Below are 13,136 nucleotides of genomic sequence, written 5' to 3'. Positions count from 1 at the left end.
AGTATTGTTGCCATTCTGCACCTGCCGGGTACAGCCACATCACTCTTCCCAAGCTGGGACTTAAGCAGTGCCCCTTGTCAAGCCCTCTGAGGGGACTGCACTGGAAACAGCAGACAGAGCAGGGCTTTTTGGAATAAGACTGTTGTTAAAGTCTCCCATTTTCCAGCTGTAATTTGATAGACTTCCACTAGGCTGCATCTCCTATTACAGTATATTGGAAGTTGTGGCCCAATATCTGTAAACATTTGTGTACAAAAATGATTTTTTTAAAATCTTCCTTCTATTATTCTTGTAGAAGTAGGTTACACTATGTTTTTCTTTCAGTTAAAAAAAAAAAGGCAAATAGATCCACACAAGTAAAAAGTTGTAGTTGTTATATTTGAATTCTACAAAATATAAACATTTGTGACAGATTTGAGTAAAGCACAAATCACAGTTCTTGTTCTCATGTACATATGGAGTAGAAATCTCACTATAGTGCTTCTAAAACAGTTTATACATCAGCTACAAATCCTGGTAAGTACAGAGAGAAAAGGGTGCACTTAAAAAAAATAAATTACACTGAGATCTACTGCAAAGCTTTACATATACAAGATACAAGTCCAGTGGTCTGATAGAGGACAGTATTTTGGATAACACTTGATATTAAATCAGTACCTATTTCTTAATAAGAGGTGTCCATGTACAGAAAGTGGCTGTGGTCTTACCTGCCAGATATCACACTGCTCCTGAGCTTTTCCAGTGACCAGGGTTCACGTTGACTGAAGGCAGCAGGCATAGCAGGGTCTATGCAAGTGCCCCACGGTACAGCTTTTTAAAATAGCACATTTCTGTGTAATTGAAAATGCTAAAGAGGTTTAACACAGAAATGACCTGTTCCTAAGTAAAAAAAAAAAAACCAAAAAACTGCTAAAACTGATTTTAAGACAAAACTTTCACTTCAGGGGATAGGAAGAGATCTTAACCTTACTGAACACTAGCCTGTGACTGGAATGTCTGCTTTTGGGGAAAATAGACCTTTTTGTTCATCTGACAGAGGTTATCCATCAGGAATTGGTGGCAAGAGAAAGAAGCAACAGCTCATGCCTTGGCTCCAAGGAGGCCACACAGGGCATATCTAGTCCTTGAGTAAAATATAATACTGGCTGACCTGGCAGCACCCAGAACCGGCTCAGCTCAAGGGCAGTTTTGGACCTTATGAGGTGCCTGAGGGCATAAATTATCAGGCCTGGTCAAGTTCTTGAGTGCACTGCATTTTCTGGCCTCGCAAGCCTTCCAGAAGACGGTGGTGGTTGTATGTGTGCCCGCTGCCTGGGCCTGCCTCCTAGTGCAGCGGGGCCTCCCTGCCTGATCATTCTTCCCACTCCCAGCTGGCTCTGCCACCCCCCACCTAATCTCAACTTATACATCTGTTCTCTTTTTTGCTACCTCTCTCTTCCTGCTGTATTTCTGCACCGTCCCTCCTCATCTACTCTCTCCCTTCATTCTCATTGCTTCCTAAACTCACACCGCCTGTTCCATGCTTCATTCCCATAGCAGGCATGCATATCCACTCTGCTCTTTCAACAACCTCAACAAAAAATTGGACTGTATAAAGGTTTTCAGGAAAGGCCGATCTAGTCCTGGTTTTACCCCACTGCCTGCATGAACCTGTAGATCTGGGGACCCTAAGAAAAGTGAGACTACAGGTCCATGTAGGCAGTGGGGTAAACCAGGACTGGATCAACCTATCCTGAAAATCTGGAACCAGTTAGCAACCCTAAGCACAACCAACCACTTCCTCTCTACAACTTCACTGAAACAGAAGACTAAGGACACAATAAGCAGAGATCACAATATAAAAGTCACTGCTTCTCTCCTCTCACTTAAAGTGATCTCCGATACCTAAGTCCAGAGCTCATTGACACCAGATGCATGCGCAGGAGGCAGCTCTGGAGAAAATCCAAAAACCAGGAATGAAAGGGAAACAAACCAATTGCACCATAATTCACTTTTGTCATGATTTTTCAGCCAACAAAGAAACCTGTTCTGCTGCAGGTGCTTCTTAATGCAGTTTTTTCCTTCCCCTTTTAGGGAAGGAGTAAAGTTACTTCTGATTTAGGGAACTTAAGATATTAGCATAGATTTTTCAACTACTGTGAGCTTGGCCTATCAGTAGTTTATTAAATCAAAGGTAAAGTTAAGTTTTAGCACAGTAGTAGTGCAAAGTTTTAATGTGGGTCTTACTACAGTAACCTGTAAGTTAGTTGTCCCTGCAAACCATCACAGGCTACCAAATACCCAATGAATGACTGAAAAGGATCAGGCAAGCTGCCATTTGACTGAAAACTCAAACTTTTTTCTAAAAATGCTAAAATCTGTAAGGTTACCAGTTTTAAGATAAGGATTTGTTGTTAAATATCTATTTCCCTACTAATGATTCATCATAACCAAAAGAAAGGTTAAAAAAAAAACCCCTCTTAAAAGCCTACACAATAAAAGAAAAAATTCTGAAGAATATTAGTTCTTGAAATCTACTCAAGAAATGTATTTAGTCAAATAAAAAGGCATCAATTTATAGATTTATTTGTTTTATTTAACTGTTAATTCTGTGCATTCAAGTGGACTGAGACAGCAGCCAAATGTGGCTGTGTCAAGATGTTCACCTGAACTTTGCAGCTCTGTGCCTGTTGAGAGCTGGGACTTGTTTACAGTTTGCCTTGAAACGATCCAGACATAATTCATACAAATCTGTGCAGGCACTGGTGGCCCTGATTAAATGAGGTTCCCATTCCCCCACCTTTCTCCCATTTGCCACATAATGTGTTGGTATTTATCTTAAAATTTAAAATATCAAACATCCTATTTTCCTTTGGGTACAGGTGTACGTCAGTTGAACATGCATGAGAGAGAGGCAGTGATGAGCAGAGGTCATTTCTGGCCCAGGAATGTTTCCTTACACCCATATTTTTCTGCTTAAGTGGCAGCATATCACATTGAACAATAACTGGTACATGAAACTGTGCCGTACCAGCAGGGAACACTGTGTGAAGTTTGCTTCTGTAGATAGCAGGATGAATTTTAGCTGTTCCATGTGGATTCCGTGGCACCAAACAGACTCATCACTCCAAGCAAGTACAACTTTGAGCTCTTCTGAGCATATGCGGGAGTTCCCATGTGGGCATTGCCTTCTGAGCCTCCACAGTCTATACCAGATTTAATCTAGTTTTGAAGTCAACGCTCCAGGGAGGTGGGCGGGTATTCCATGGCTAATTCATCCTAGCTATGGAAAACAGTTTACAGTAAGCAAACTTGCTTTTTTCATGAATAAGCAGGCTGAATTAGCCATTACATGTGGTGGAGGTCTGCAGCAGCGCATTTACTTAGTAAGCATCCTGGCCAACACTGTGCATAGTGGACTATAGCGAGAACAGATTTTGCAAAATTGCTTGTCCAAATTTACTGTCAGTCTTCAAGAAGTTATTAAAACAGTAGTGGATATAAAGGTATGAATGAAAGACCAAGTTGCAGTGATGCAGATATCTTCAATAGGTACTTTTCAAAGATGATCAACAGAAGCAGTCATGGCTTTCACCTGATGAACCTCCACAGAGTGTCCTGTTAACGTGCAGCAGTGGTGAATGCACTCAGCCAGACAGACAAGGTACACTTGGCATCTGCTACTCCGAGCCTGTTGGGATCATATGAGATGAACAGTTGGGAGGTTTTAGGATGCGGCTGAGTTTGTTTCGCTATGGCCCTTTTGGATTCCAGAGGTAAGCAATATGATGGCTTAATTGATATGGAAAGCTGAAGACTGCCTTCGGCAGAAATATGGAGAGCCACCCTTTTATGAAAGAATTGCATGCACGGAGTGAACGAGAGCTTGGCGTTCGCTGACTCTTCTAGCTGAAGTCACTGCAATGAGAAACACCACCTTCATGTCAAATATTTTAGAGAAGCTTCATTTGTTAGGAAAGGAACACACTCAGGTCCCATGGAACACATGGCTTTTGTACTGGGGGCCTGACATGCTATAAACCATTCATAAAACAAAATATGAGGATGAGTAGAGATTGATTTTCCATCATAAGAACATAAGAAATTGCCATGGTGGGTCAGACCAAGGGTCCATCAAGCCCAGCATCCCGTTTCCAACAGAGGCCAAACCAGGCCACAAGAACCTGGCAATTACCCAAACACTAAGAAGATCCCATGCTACTGATGCAATTAATAGCAGTGGCTATTCCCTATGTCAACTTGATTAATAGCAGTTAATGTACTTCTCCTGCAAGAACTTATCCAAACCTTTTTTGAACCCAGCTACACTAACTGCACTAACCACATCCTCTGGTAACAAATTCCAGAGCTTAATTGTGCATGGAGTGAAAAAGAATTTTCTCCGATTAGTCTTAAATGTGCTACTTGCTAACTTCATGGAGTGCCCCCTAGTCCTATTATCCGAAAGTGTAAATAACCAATTCACATTTACTCGTTCAAGACTTCTCATGATCTTAAAGACCTCTATCATATCCCCCCTCAGCCGTCGCTTCTCCAAGCTGAACAGCCCCAACTTCTTCAGCCTTCCCTCAAAGGGGAGCTGTTCCATTCCCTTTCTCATTTTGGTTGCCCTTCTCTGTACTTTCTCCATCGCAACTATATCTTTTTTGAGATGCGGCAATCAGAATTGTACACAGTATTCAAGGTGCGGTCTCACCAGGGAAGCTGCTATAGCCCTGAGGTGCACTTGCATTGAAAAGATGGCGAGACCTGAGTGAGAAAGGTGGAGCAAGTATTCCAGCAGATGCTTAGAAAATGGGTCCAAAGGATTTTGTTAATATCATTTGGAGTATTTATTTCATTTGAAGGCATAATTTCTTCTAGTTGAAAGCTTTTGAGATAAGTCTAGTACAAGAGTGCCAAAGCCAGTCCTCAAGAGCCTCAAACAGGCCTATTTCCAGGATACACACAATGAATATGCATGAGATAGATTTGCATGTACTACCTCATGCATATTCATTGTGTATATCCTGAAAACCAGGCCTGTTTGTGGTTCTTGAGGACTGGACTAATATGTCCACATTCCATGTAGGTAAGTGCAGATCATTGATTACTGAGTGTTCAACATCTAAGCTGTGAGTTTGAGGGCTGAAAGGCTGGGATGATATAGGGGCAGATTTTTAAAAAGTGTGCACGCCCGGCGCAAACAAAAGTACACCGGATTTTAATAGATACGCGCATAGCTGCGCATATCTTTTAAAATCCGGGGTCAGCATGCACCGAGCTGCTCAGCCAGCCTCCGTTCCCTCCAAGGCCGCTCCGAAATCGGAGCGGCCTCGGAGGGAACTTTCTTTCCGGTGCCCCCCACCCCTCCAGCTCTATCTAAACCCCCCCTACATTTATTATAAAAGTTACGCCTGCCTGAGGCAGGCTTTAACTCGCTTGCGCCGGCCAGCTGCCGGCGCGCGATTCCCCAGCCCGGGAGCGGTTTTGGAGGCCTCGGCTAGGCCCCCGAAACACCCCTGGGCCAGAATCACGCCCACAGCCCTGCCCCCGGAACGCCCCCCGATGACGCGCTGCCGTGACACACAGCCCCCCCCCCCCAGGAAAGCCCTGGGACTCGGCACGCGTAAGGGGTGGAAGGGGCAGCTTTTCGGGGGTTACATGTGTATCTTAAGCACGTACCCCTTTGAAAATCTGCCCCACAATGTCCCATCTTCCTGAGTTAACAACTCCAGGTCCGATATGCATACCAGATCTGTCTCGGCCAGGTCAGGATTATGAGGATCAGCTGATGCAGTACTGAAAGACCTTTTGCACTATTCTGGTGATAAGCAATAATGGTGGGAAAGCATGCATCAGCTTTAGCTCCCATTCAAGGAGGAATGCATCTTGAGTTAGTCTATGATCATTTAGCAGAAATGAACAAAATTGATTTAGTTTTGTGCTTTGTTCTGATGCAAATAGGTCCACTGATAGTAGACTCCATAAGCTGAAGAGTTCACTGGTCACAGATTGCTGCAGAGACCACGTGTATGGTTGAAACAAACACTCTGCTGCGTTGATCTGCCAGTGTGATGGAGATGCCCGATCAACAGTTGCCTGTAGAACAGCTCAATTTCTTTCTGCCCAGTTCCAGATTTTTAAGGCTCTGTAGCAGAGAGACCATGATGCTGTTCCTCCATGCTTGTTGACAGCAACCAGTTTGCCATGTTTTATATTTGAACCAGAATGCTCTTACCCTTAAGGAGATGTACAAAGGTAGTCTTCCAGAGTTGAAAGCAATCATATACACTGATTTGATAGCAGCTCTTTTGAAGACTCCAGATACCCTGTGTTTGAATGGTCACGGTGTGTGCTCCCCACCATTTGGTGGAAGCATTAATTACCAGTACTACTTGATAGGGGAGCGAGCGAAGAGGGGCTCCTTCCTTGAGAACCTGGGGCACAGCCATCAATGCAACTTCCGTTTCATAGCTGTATTTTGTACTGGGTATATAGACCCCACTGGAGGTAGCAGATATGACGACAGGTCAGCGGGAGCACATGGTTGGCTGCTGCAATGTGACAGAGGACTATGAGGAGCCTTCTCGCTGATGAGCGTGGAAAAGAGAGAAGGATGAGGATGAGCGACATCATGGTGTTTGCTCAGTTGGGAGACAGGCATGGTCTTTGCTACAGCAAGTTTATCCAAGTCCTTATAAATTTAAGTCTTTGAGTCCTAAGCAGTATAGAAGACCTATCATCGAGCCAATTGTTCAGGGACAGGACAACTTGTACTCCTGGTGACAGAGATGAGCTGCCTCTACTATGAGGCTGACAAGAGGCCAAACAAGAATACTCTATAGTGGTAGTAGGAAGAATTCACCTGGAAGTGGATGTAGTGCCACGAAGAAGGGTGGATGTGTATGTGAGTGCAAATATTTATATTCAAGGCACACATCCATTCTCCCTTCTGTATGTAAGCAAGAGTAGTGCTGAGGGAATTCATTTTGAATTTCTCTTGGAGAATGTTTGTTCAGACATCTCAAGTCCAGAATGGGTCAAAATTCCCTGTGTTCTTTGCATAAGAAAATACTGAAAATAGAAACCTCATGTATTTTGAATCACTGGAATTGGCTTTATTGTTGGCTCTGATTGGATTTTCAGATTAAGCTGCGGTAGATGAGATGGATCTAGAAGAAGTGCTCAACATTGTGGAAGGGACAGTGGTTGGGAAAAATGCACCTGATACCCAGACTGTTCAATTTGAAGGACCCATGGGTCCTTGGTGATCTGATGCCATTCCTCCAGAAAATGTTGAGATTGTTGGGGCAATCCGGGAAACTATAGACCAGTTAGCCTGACTTCAGTGCCAGGAAAAATAGTGGAAAGTGTTCGAAAGATCAAAATCACAGAACTTATAGAAAGGCATGGTTTAATGGAACAAAGTCAGCATGGCTTTACCCAGGGCAAGTCTTACCTCACAAATCTGCTTCACTTTTTTGAAGGGGTTAATAAACATGTGGATAAAGGTGAATTGGTAGATATAGTGTATTTGGATTTTCAGAAGGCATTTGACAAAGTTCCTCATGAGAGGCTTCTAGGAAAAGAAAAAAGTCATGGGATAGGTAGTAATGTCCTTTCGTGGATTATAAACTGGTTAGAAGACAGGAAACAGAGAGAAGGATTAAATAGACAATTTTCTCAGTGGAAGAGAGTGGGCAGGGGAGTGCCTCAGGGATCTGTACTGGGACCCGTGCTTTTCAATATGGGGCGGATTTTCAGAGCCCTGCTCGCGTAAATCCGCCCAAAAACCGGGCGGATTTACGCGAGCAGGGCCCTGCGCGCCGGTGAGCCTATTTTACATAGGCTCACCGGCGCGCGCAGAACCCCGGGACTCGCGTAAGTCCCGGGGTTTTCGGAGTGGGCGTGTCGGGAGGCGTGTCGGGGGGCGGGGCCGGAGCGCGCGGCGTTGCGGGGGCGTGTCGGCAGCGTTTTGGGGGCGGGTACGGGGGCGTGGCTACGGCCCGGGGGCGTGGCCGCGCCCTCCGTACCCGCCCCCAGGTCGCGGCCCGGCGCGCAGGAGGCCCGCTGGCGCGCGGGGATTTACGCCTCCCTCTGGGAGGCGTAAATCCCCCGACAAAGGTAGGATGGGGGTTTAGACAGGGCCGGGCGGGTGGGTTAGGTAGGGGAAGGGAGGGGAAGGTGAGGGGAGGGCAAAGGAAAGTTCCCTTCTAGGCCGCTCCGATTTCGGAGCGGCCTAGGAGGGAACGGGGGTAGGCAGCGCGGCTCGGCGCGCGCAGGCTATACGAAATCGATAGCCTTGCGCGCGCCGATCCAGGATTTTAGCCGATACGCGCGACTACGCGCGTATCTACTAAAATCCAGCGTACTTTTGTTTGCGCCTGGAGCGCAAACAAAAGTAGGCTGTTCGCGCTCGTCTGAAAATCTACCCCTATATTTATAAATGATCTGGAAAGGAATATGACGAGTGAGGTAATTAAATTTGCAGATGATACAAAATTATTCAGAGTAGTTAAAGCACAAGCGGATTGTGATAAATTGCAGGCGGACCTTGTGAGACTGGAAAACTGGGCATCCAAATTGCAGATGAAATTTAATGTGGACAAGTGCAAAGTGATGCATATAGGGAAAAATAACCCGTTCTATAGTTACACGATGTTAGGTTTCTTATTAGGAGCTACCACCCAGGAAAGAGATCTAGGCAACATAGTGGATAATACATTGAAATTGTCAGCGCAGTGTGCTCCAGCAGTCAAAAAAGCAAACAGGATGTTAGGAATTATTAGGAAGGGAATGAGGAATAAAATGGAAAATGTCATAATGCCTATCATTCCATGGTGAGACTGCACCTTGAATACTGTGTACAATTCTGGTCATCGCATCTCAAAAAAGATATAGTTGTGATGGAGAAGGTACAGAGAAGGGCGACCAAAATGATAAAGGGGATGGAACAGCTCCCCAATGAGGAAAGACTAAAGAGGTTAGGGCTGCTCAGCTTGGAGAGGAGACGGCTGAGGGGGGATATGATAAAGGTGTTTAAAATCATGAGAGGTCTAGAACAGGTAAATGTGAATCGGTTATTTACTCTTTTGGATAATAGAAAGACTAGGGGGAACTCCATGAAGTTAGCAGGTAACACAATTAAAACTAATCAGAGAAAGTTCTTTTTCACTCAATGCACAATTAAACTCTGGAATTGGTTGCTGGGGATGTGGTTAGTGCAGTTAGTGTAGCTGGATTTAAAAAAGGTTTGGATAAGTTCTTGGAGAAGCCTATTATTTGCTATTAATCATGTTGACTTTGAAAATAGCCATTGCTATTACTAGCATCAGTAGCATGGGATATACTTAGTTTTTGGGTACTTGCCAGGTAATTGTGGCCTGGTTTGGCCTCTGTTGGAAACAGGATGCTGGGCTTGATGGACCCTTGGTCTGACCCAGTATGGCATGTTCTTAAGTTTGTTTGGAGGATCAAATACTAGGCCCTGATTTGGGCTGGGCCTGTTGTGTAGTTTTCAGCTGATGGCATTCTCTTTGTTGAAGCCTGGTAGGCAGTATTGTTCAAAAGATCGGTAGGGACTCCTGTGGAAGTATAGTCATTTGTAAGGGTAGAAGTGATGTCTTATCATGGAGGGCTGTTCAGGAGCCGTCAAGAGCACTTGCACTGCCATATTTTGGTCTTTATCTGAACATCCATCTCTTTTAACTTTCTGCCAAAAAGACTGACCCCCAATCAGGGGAGGTCTGCCATTATTTTGTGGATGTCCTTGTGGAAGCTACTTGCTCAAAACCATGCCATACACATCTATAGCCCCAGTGGAGGTTGAGGAGCTATGTGAAACAGAATAGAAGGATTCGTAGACTGATTGAAGTAGGTGGCGGATGCCCTCTTCTGCATCTAGGAGTGGTTGTGGATAGTAGTTTTCTTGCTGAGGGACAGGTAAGAAAAGCTTCAAGTTTAGAATGCAGCCGTGATTCAAGCTGCTTCCAGTGACTGATGCTGCTTTGTCTTTGATGTAGGGCAGCTGGTCGAACTTAACCCTGTGGCTTCATCCTGAGTGGACAGGGGAGTTTTAGAGGAGCTCCTGCTCAACTCCTTTCCCCATGAGGCAGACGTGGCAATACTGCGGGACGAGATCCTACTGTATCTCTGGAGTGATTTGTGGAATTCCTTGATGTGAAGCACCCTAGCATGCTGTAAGCACAGGGGCATCTGTCCACAGGCATAGCAATAATTGTAGTCATGTTCTGGGCTGAGACATTGGTAACACACATTTCATGTCTGTCAGTGAAAGACCATCTTTCCACAGATACAAGTTTTAAAACCGCTTACCATTGTTGACGTCTTCTGGCCAGACATGATGGACGAGGTGGTCACGCTTTTTTTTTTGGTAGCACTGAAAAGTGCTGTTGTGGGGCTGCAGAATCAGCAAGGCTACTGAAGAAAAATATTGAATTTAAAAGGTTTTAAGGATTTTTAGAGAAAAATTATTAGGACAGCATGAATTCACAGTCATGTTGTGTTTGGACAAAAAATGACTGATCAGACTCACAAGACAACCCCCACACATGCTCAGTAGAACTCAAAGCTCTATCATCTTGGAGAGAGGGTCTGTTTGGTACTGCCTGATGTCACCCACATGAAATGGCTAATTCCATCTACTCATCGATGGAAAAAGTGACAGCACTGGGGACGGCAGCTTGCACTGTTGTCCCACAATACACAGTATTTATGTCCAGCATGAGAAATTTACTTCTGCTGTTAATGGGTAGAACATAAGCCTGGATTTTCAAAGGCCCGTGCGTGTAAAAACCAGGGCTTATGAGAGTGGGTGGGCCTTGTGCGCACCGCACACATTTTAAAATGGGCCCAGCCACGCGCATAAACCCCAGAATGCACACAAGTGCCGGGCCCTGAAAAAGGGGCGGGCAGGGACAGCGGCCATTAGCCGCTGTCACAGGGAAGTGCTCGCCGGACAGAAACGTCTGCTCTAGAGGAGCAGTAAGTGGTAAAATAAAAAGTGTTCAGGTAGCTAGGTAGGGGTTAGGGGTAAGGGTGGAGAGGGGAAGGGAAGAAAGGTTAGGCAGGGGGATAGGGAACTGGGGAGGCCTGATTGTGTCGTTTGTGTATTACTTGAAAATTTGCCCCCCCTGCGTGTGCCACACGCACATGCAACCATCAGATTTTAACATGTGCGCTCCGGCACACGCATGTTATAAAATCGGCACATCCATGTGCTCGTGCTGGGAACTGCGCGCACATGGACGGCTGTGTGCAGCTTTGAAAATCGACCCCATGGTGCAGAAAGATTTTTTCTCTCTTTTTTTAAACCATATAATAAACAGGAGGCCTCGGGACATGTACTTTGTCTGGGCTTGGCTAGATTGTAAACTTCAGGGCGTATGGTGTGGCTCCTCTATATATCTGTATAGTGCTGTTTACAGCCAAGAGTAATTGTCTTCTTTTAAAAAAGGTTTACACTAATATGCACTGCTTCTAGACCCAGCGTTCCTCATGTTTTGGAAAAATTAGCTTCTTGTACATCTAACAATTTCAATAATTAAAACCAAATGCTGAAGTCAATAGTTCAGATTCTCCTCTGGCTGCCTTGTCCTTTCCAAGGTTCACAGAGGCAGCCTAGCATGACATGCACAGTCCTCATACAGTTTTCTCTCAATTTCTCTGCTATTAGCAACACTGCGCATGTGGCAGGTAAGAAATGTACTTTTATTTCAAATCTTCCGTATCCTCTTACTGCTAGTAGCAGCTTTATCCTGTATAATCTGCTTTCAACCCAAACTAATTCAGTGATCTCAGAATCCAGTGTTCCACATCATTTCCCAGCCTACAAATACAGTATCAGAAAGAGGTGCTGACAGTAAATTATTCAACCAAAGGAAAAAAGTTAATAAAAAAAAAATACTCCCCCCCCCCCCCCCCCTGCCTTCATTAGTCAACCATGATGGGGGAAGTGCAGAACACCATTTAAATACAATTGGGGAAATATACATAGTATAATGCACCTACGTAAGGCAAAGGATTTTCAAATTGTTACGCTCAAGAATGATATTCTTAAGCAATTTAGGGTGCTCTGATGATCAAACAGCAGATATGTTAACAGAAGGCTAAACCATTTTCTCTAGCAGATTATACAGAAGGGCAGATTTATTTGCATCTCTAGTCAAAATGGATTTTCAGTTCTCTCCAGCTGCTGCTTCTTTGAATATTTAGTAATCCACAGAAGCTTAACTGGATCAAGGTTAAGTATTCCAAGACGTTAGCCACCAGTTCTAGCACTGACCACAGGGTGGCGCTACTTATTTGTTCCTACTTCCATCATTATCAAGTCACACAATACAGCAGTGGGACAGAGCTTCCCTCATGACCAGTAGGAAGACGACAGCTTCAGCCAAATGCTCAAGAGCCCTTCCTGAATGCCCAAAGCTGTTTCCAGTTTGTCAGTTATCTTTCGTGAAGTCTTTTGTGCAGTTTCAGTTGGGGGTGGAGGGGTTGGTCACAGCCTCAGGCCATTCTCCTTCACACAGGAAGCCATCCAGAGGTCTTCCAGTGTATTTCAGCAATGAAGCTTTTGTGCAATGGTAAAATGATATTCCAGTGATCAGAAAGGTGACAATCACGAAAGCTTGTCCTCGCTCACAGTTCTGTGGTTAGTAAGCATTTAGGTATGGCAAGCTCCTCACTGATCTGAGTAATAGCACTAAAATAAATGTTAAAAAGACAAAAAGTAATAAATATCCAGGTTTACCCTTTATTATGAAAACTCACCAATAACTGAGCACCTACAATTGTTAATCACTTATTTTTTCTCTTATCAGTTAAGGAAAAACAGATCAAAATCTAAATGAAAAGAAGTATTTTTCAGCCTTGCAAACTGCTGCGCAGAAAACCATGCTCTTTACTTCTGGGGGAATTCTGCGCAAAGAAATTTAAAATTCTGTGCACAATAACTTAAAATTCTGCAAACTTTATATTGGTCAAAATAACACAATTTACATGACAGTTTTTAAGTAATTACATTTTAAATTAATACAGAAAAAATTATTTCTTAAAGATGCAGAATTTTAAATATTTTGAGCAGAATTTCCCTAGAAATTCAGTTTAAGTGTCCCTTCCACTCGCTCTCCCTACTC

At 44.2% G+C, this 13,136-nt stretch overlaps 2 protein-coding genes across 5 annotated transcripts in view; one reads left to right on the top strand and one right to left on the bottom strand.

Moving 5' to 3' along the window:
* The window catches only part of LOC115093445 (actin-fragmin kinase-like), a 256,956-nt gene that overhangs the window by 221,676 nt on the left and 22,144 nt on the right, over positions 1–13,136 (top strand). The window lies entirely within an intron of this gene.
* EPB41L5 (erythrocyte membrane protein band 4.1 like 5) overlaps positions 11,692–13,136 on the bottom strand; it is a 327,612-nt gene continuing 326,167 nt past the window's right edge. For all 3 annotated transcript variants that reach the window (XM_029605154.1, XM_029605157.1, XM_029605155.1), the window contains one exon: positions 11,692–12,703. In XM_029605154.1, the coding sequence (XP_029461014.1) occupies positions 12,640–12,703 (64 nt within the window). In that variant the 3' untranslated portion in view covers positions 11,692–12,639. The remainder of the gene's footprint in view (positions 12,704–13,136) is intronic.

Source organism: Rhinatrema bivittatum, chromosome 6, assembly GCF_901001135.1.
Source record: "Rhinatrema bivittatum chromosome 6, aRhiBiv1.1, whole genome shotgun sequence".
Classification (NCBI taxonomy): Eukaryota; Metazoa; Chordata; class Amphibia; order Gymnophiona; family Rhinatrematidae; genus Rhinatrema; species Rhinatrema bivittatum.
The sequence above is the reverse complement of the archived record's forward strand: the minus strand, read 5'-3'. Positions and strand labels throughout refer to the sequence as shown.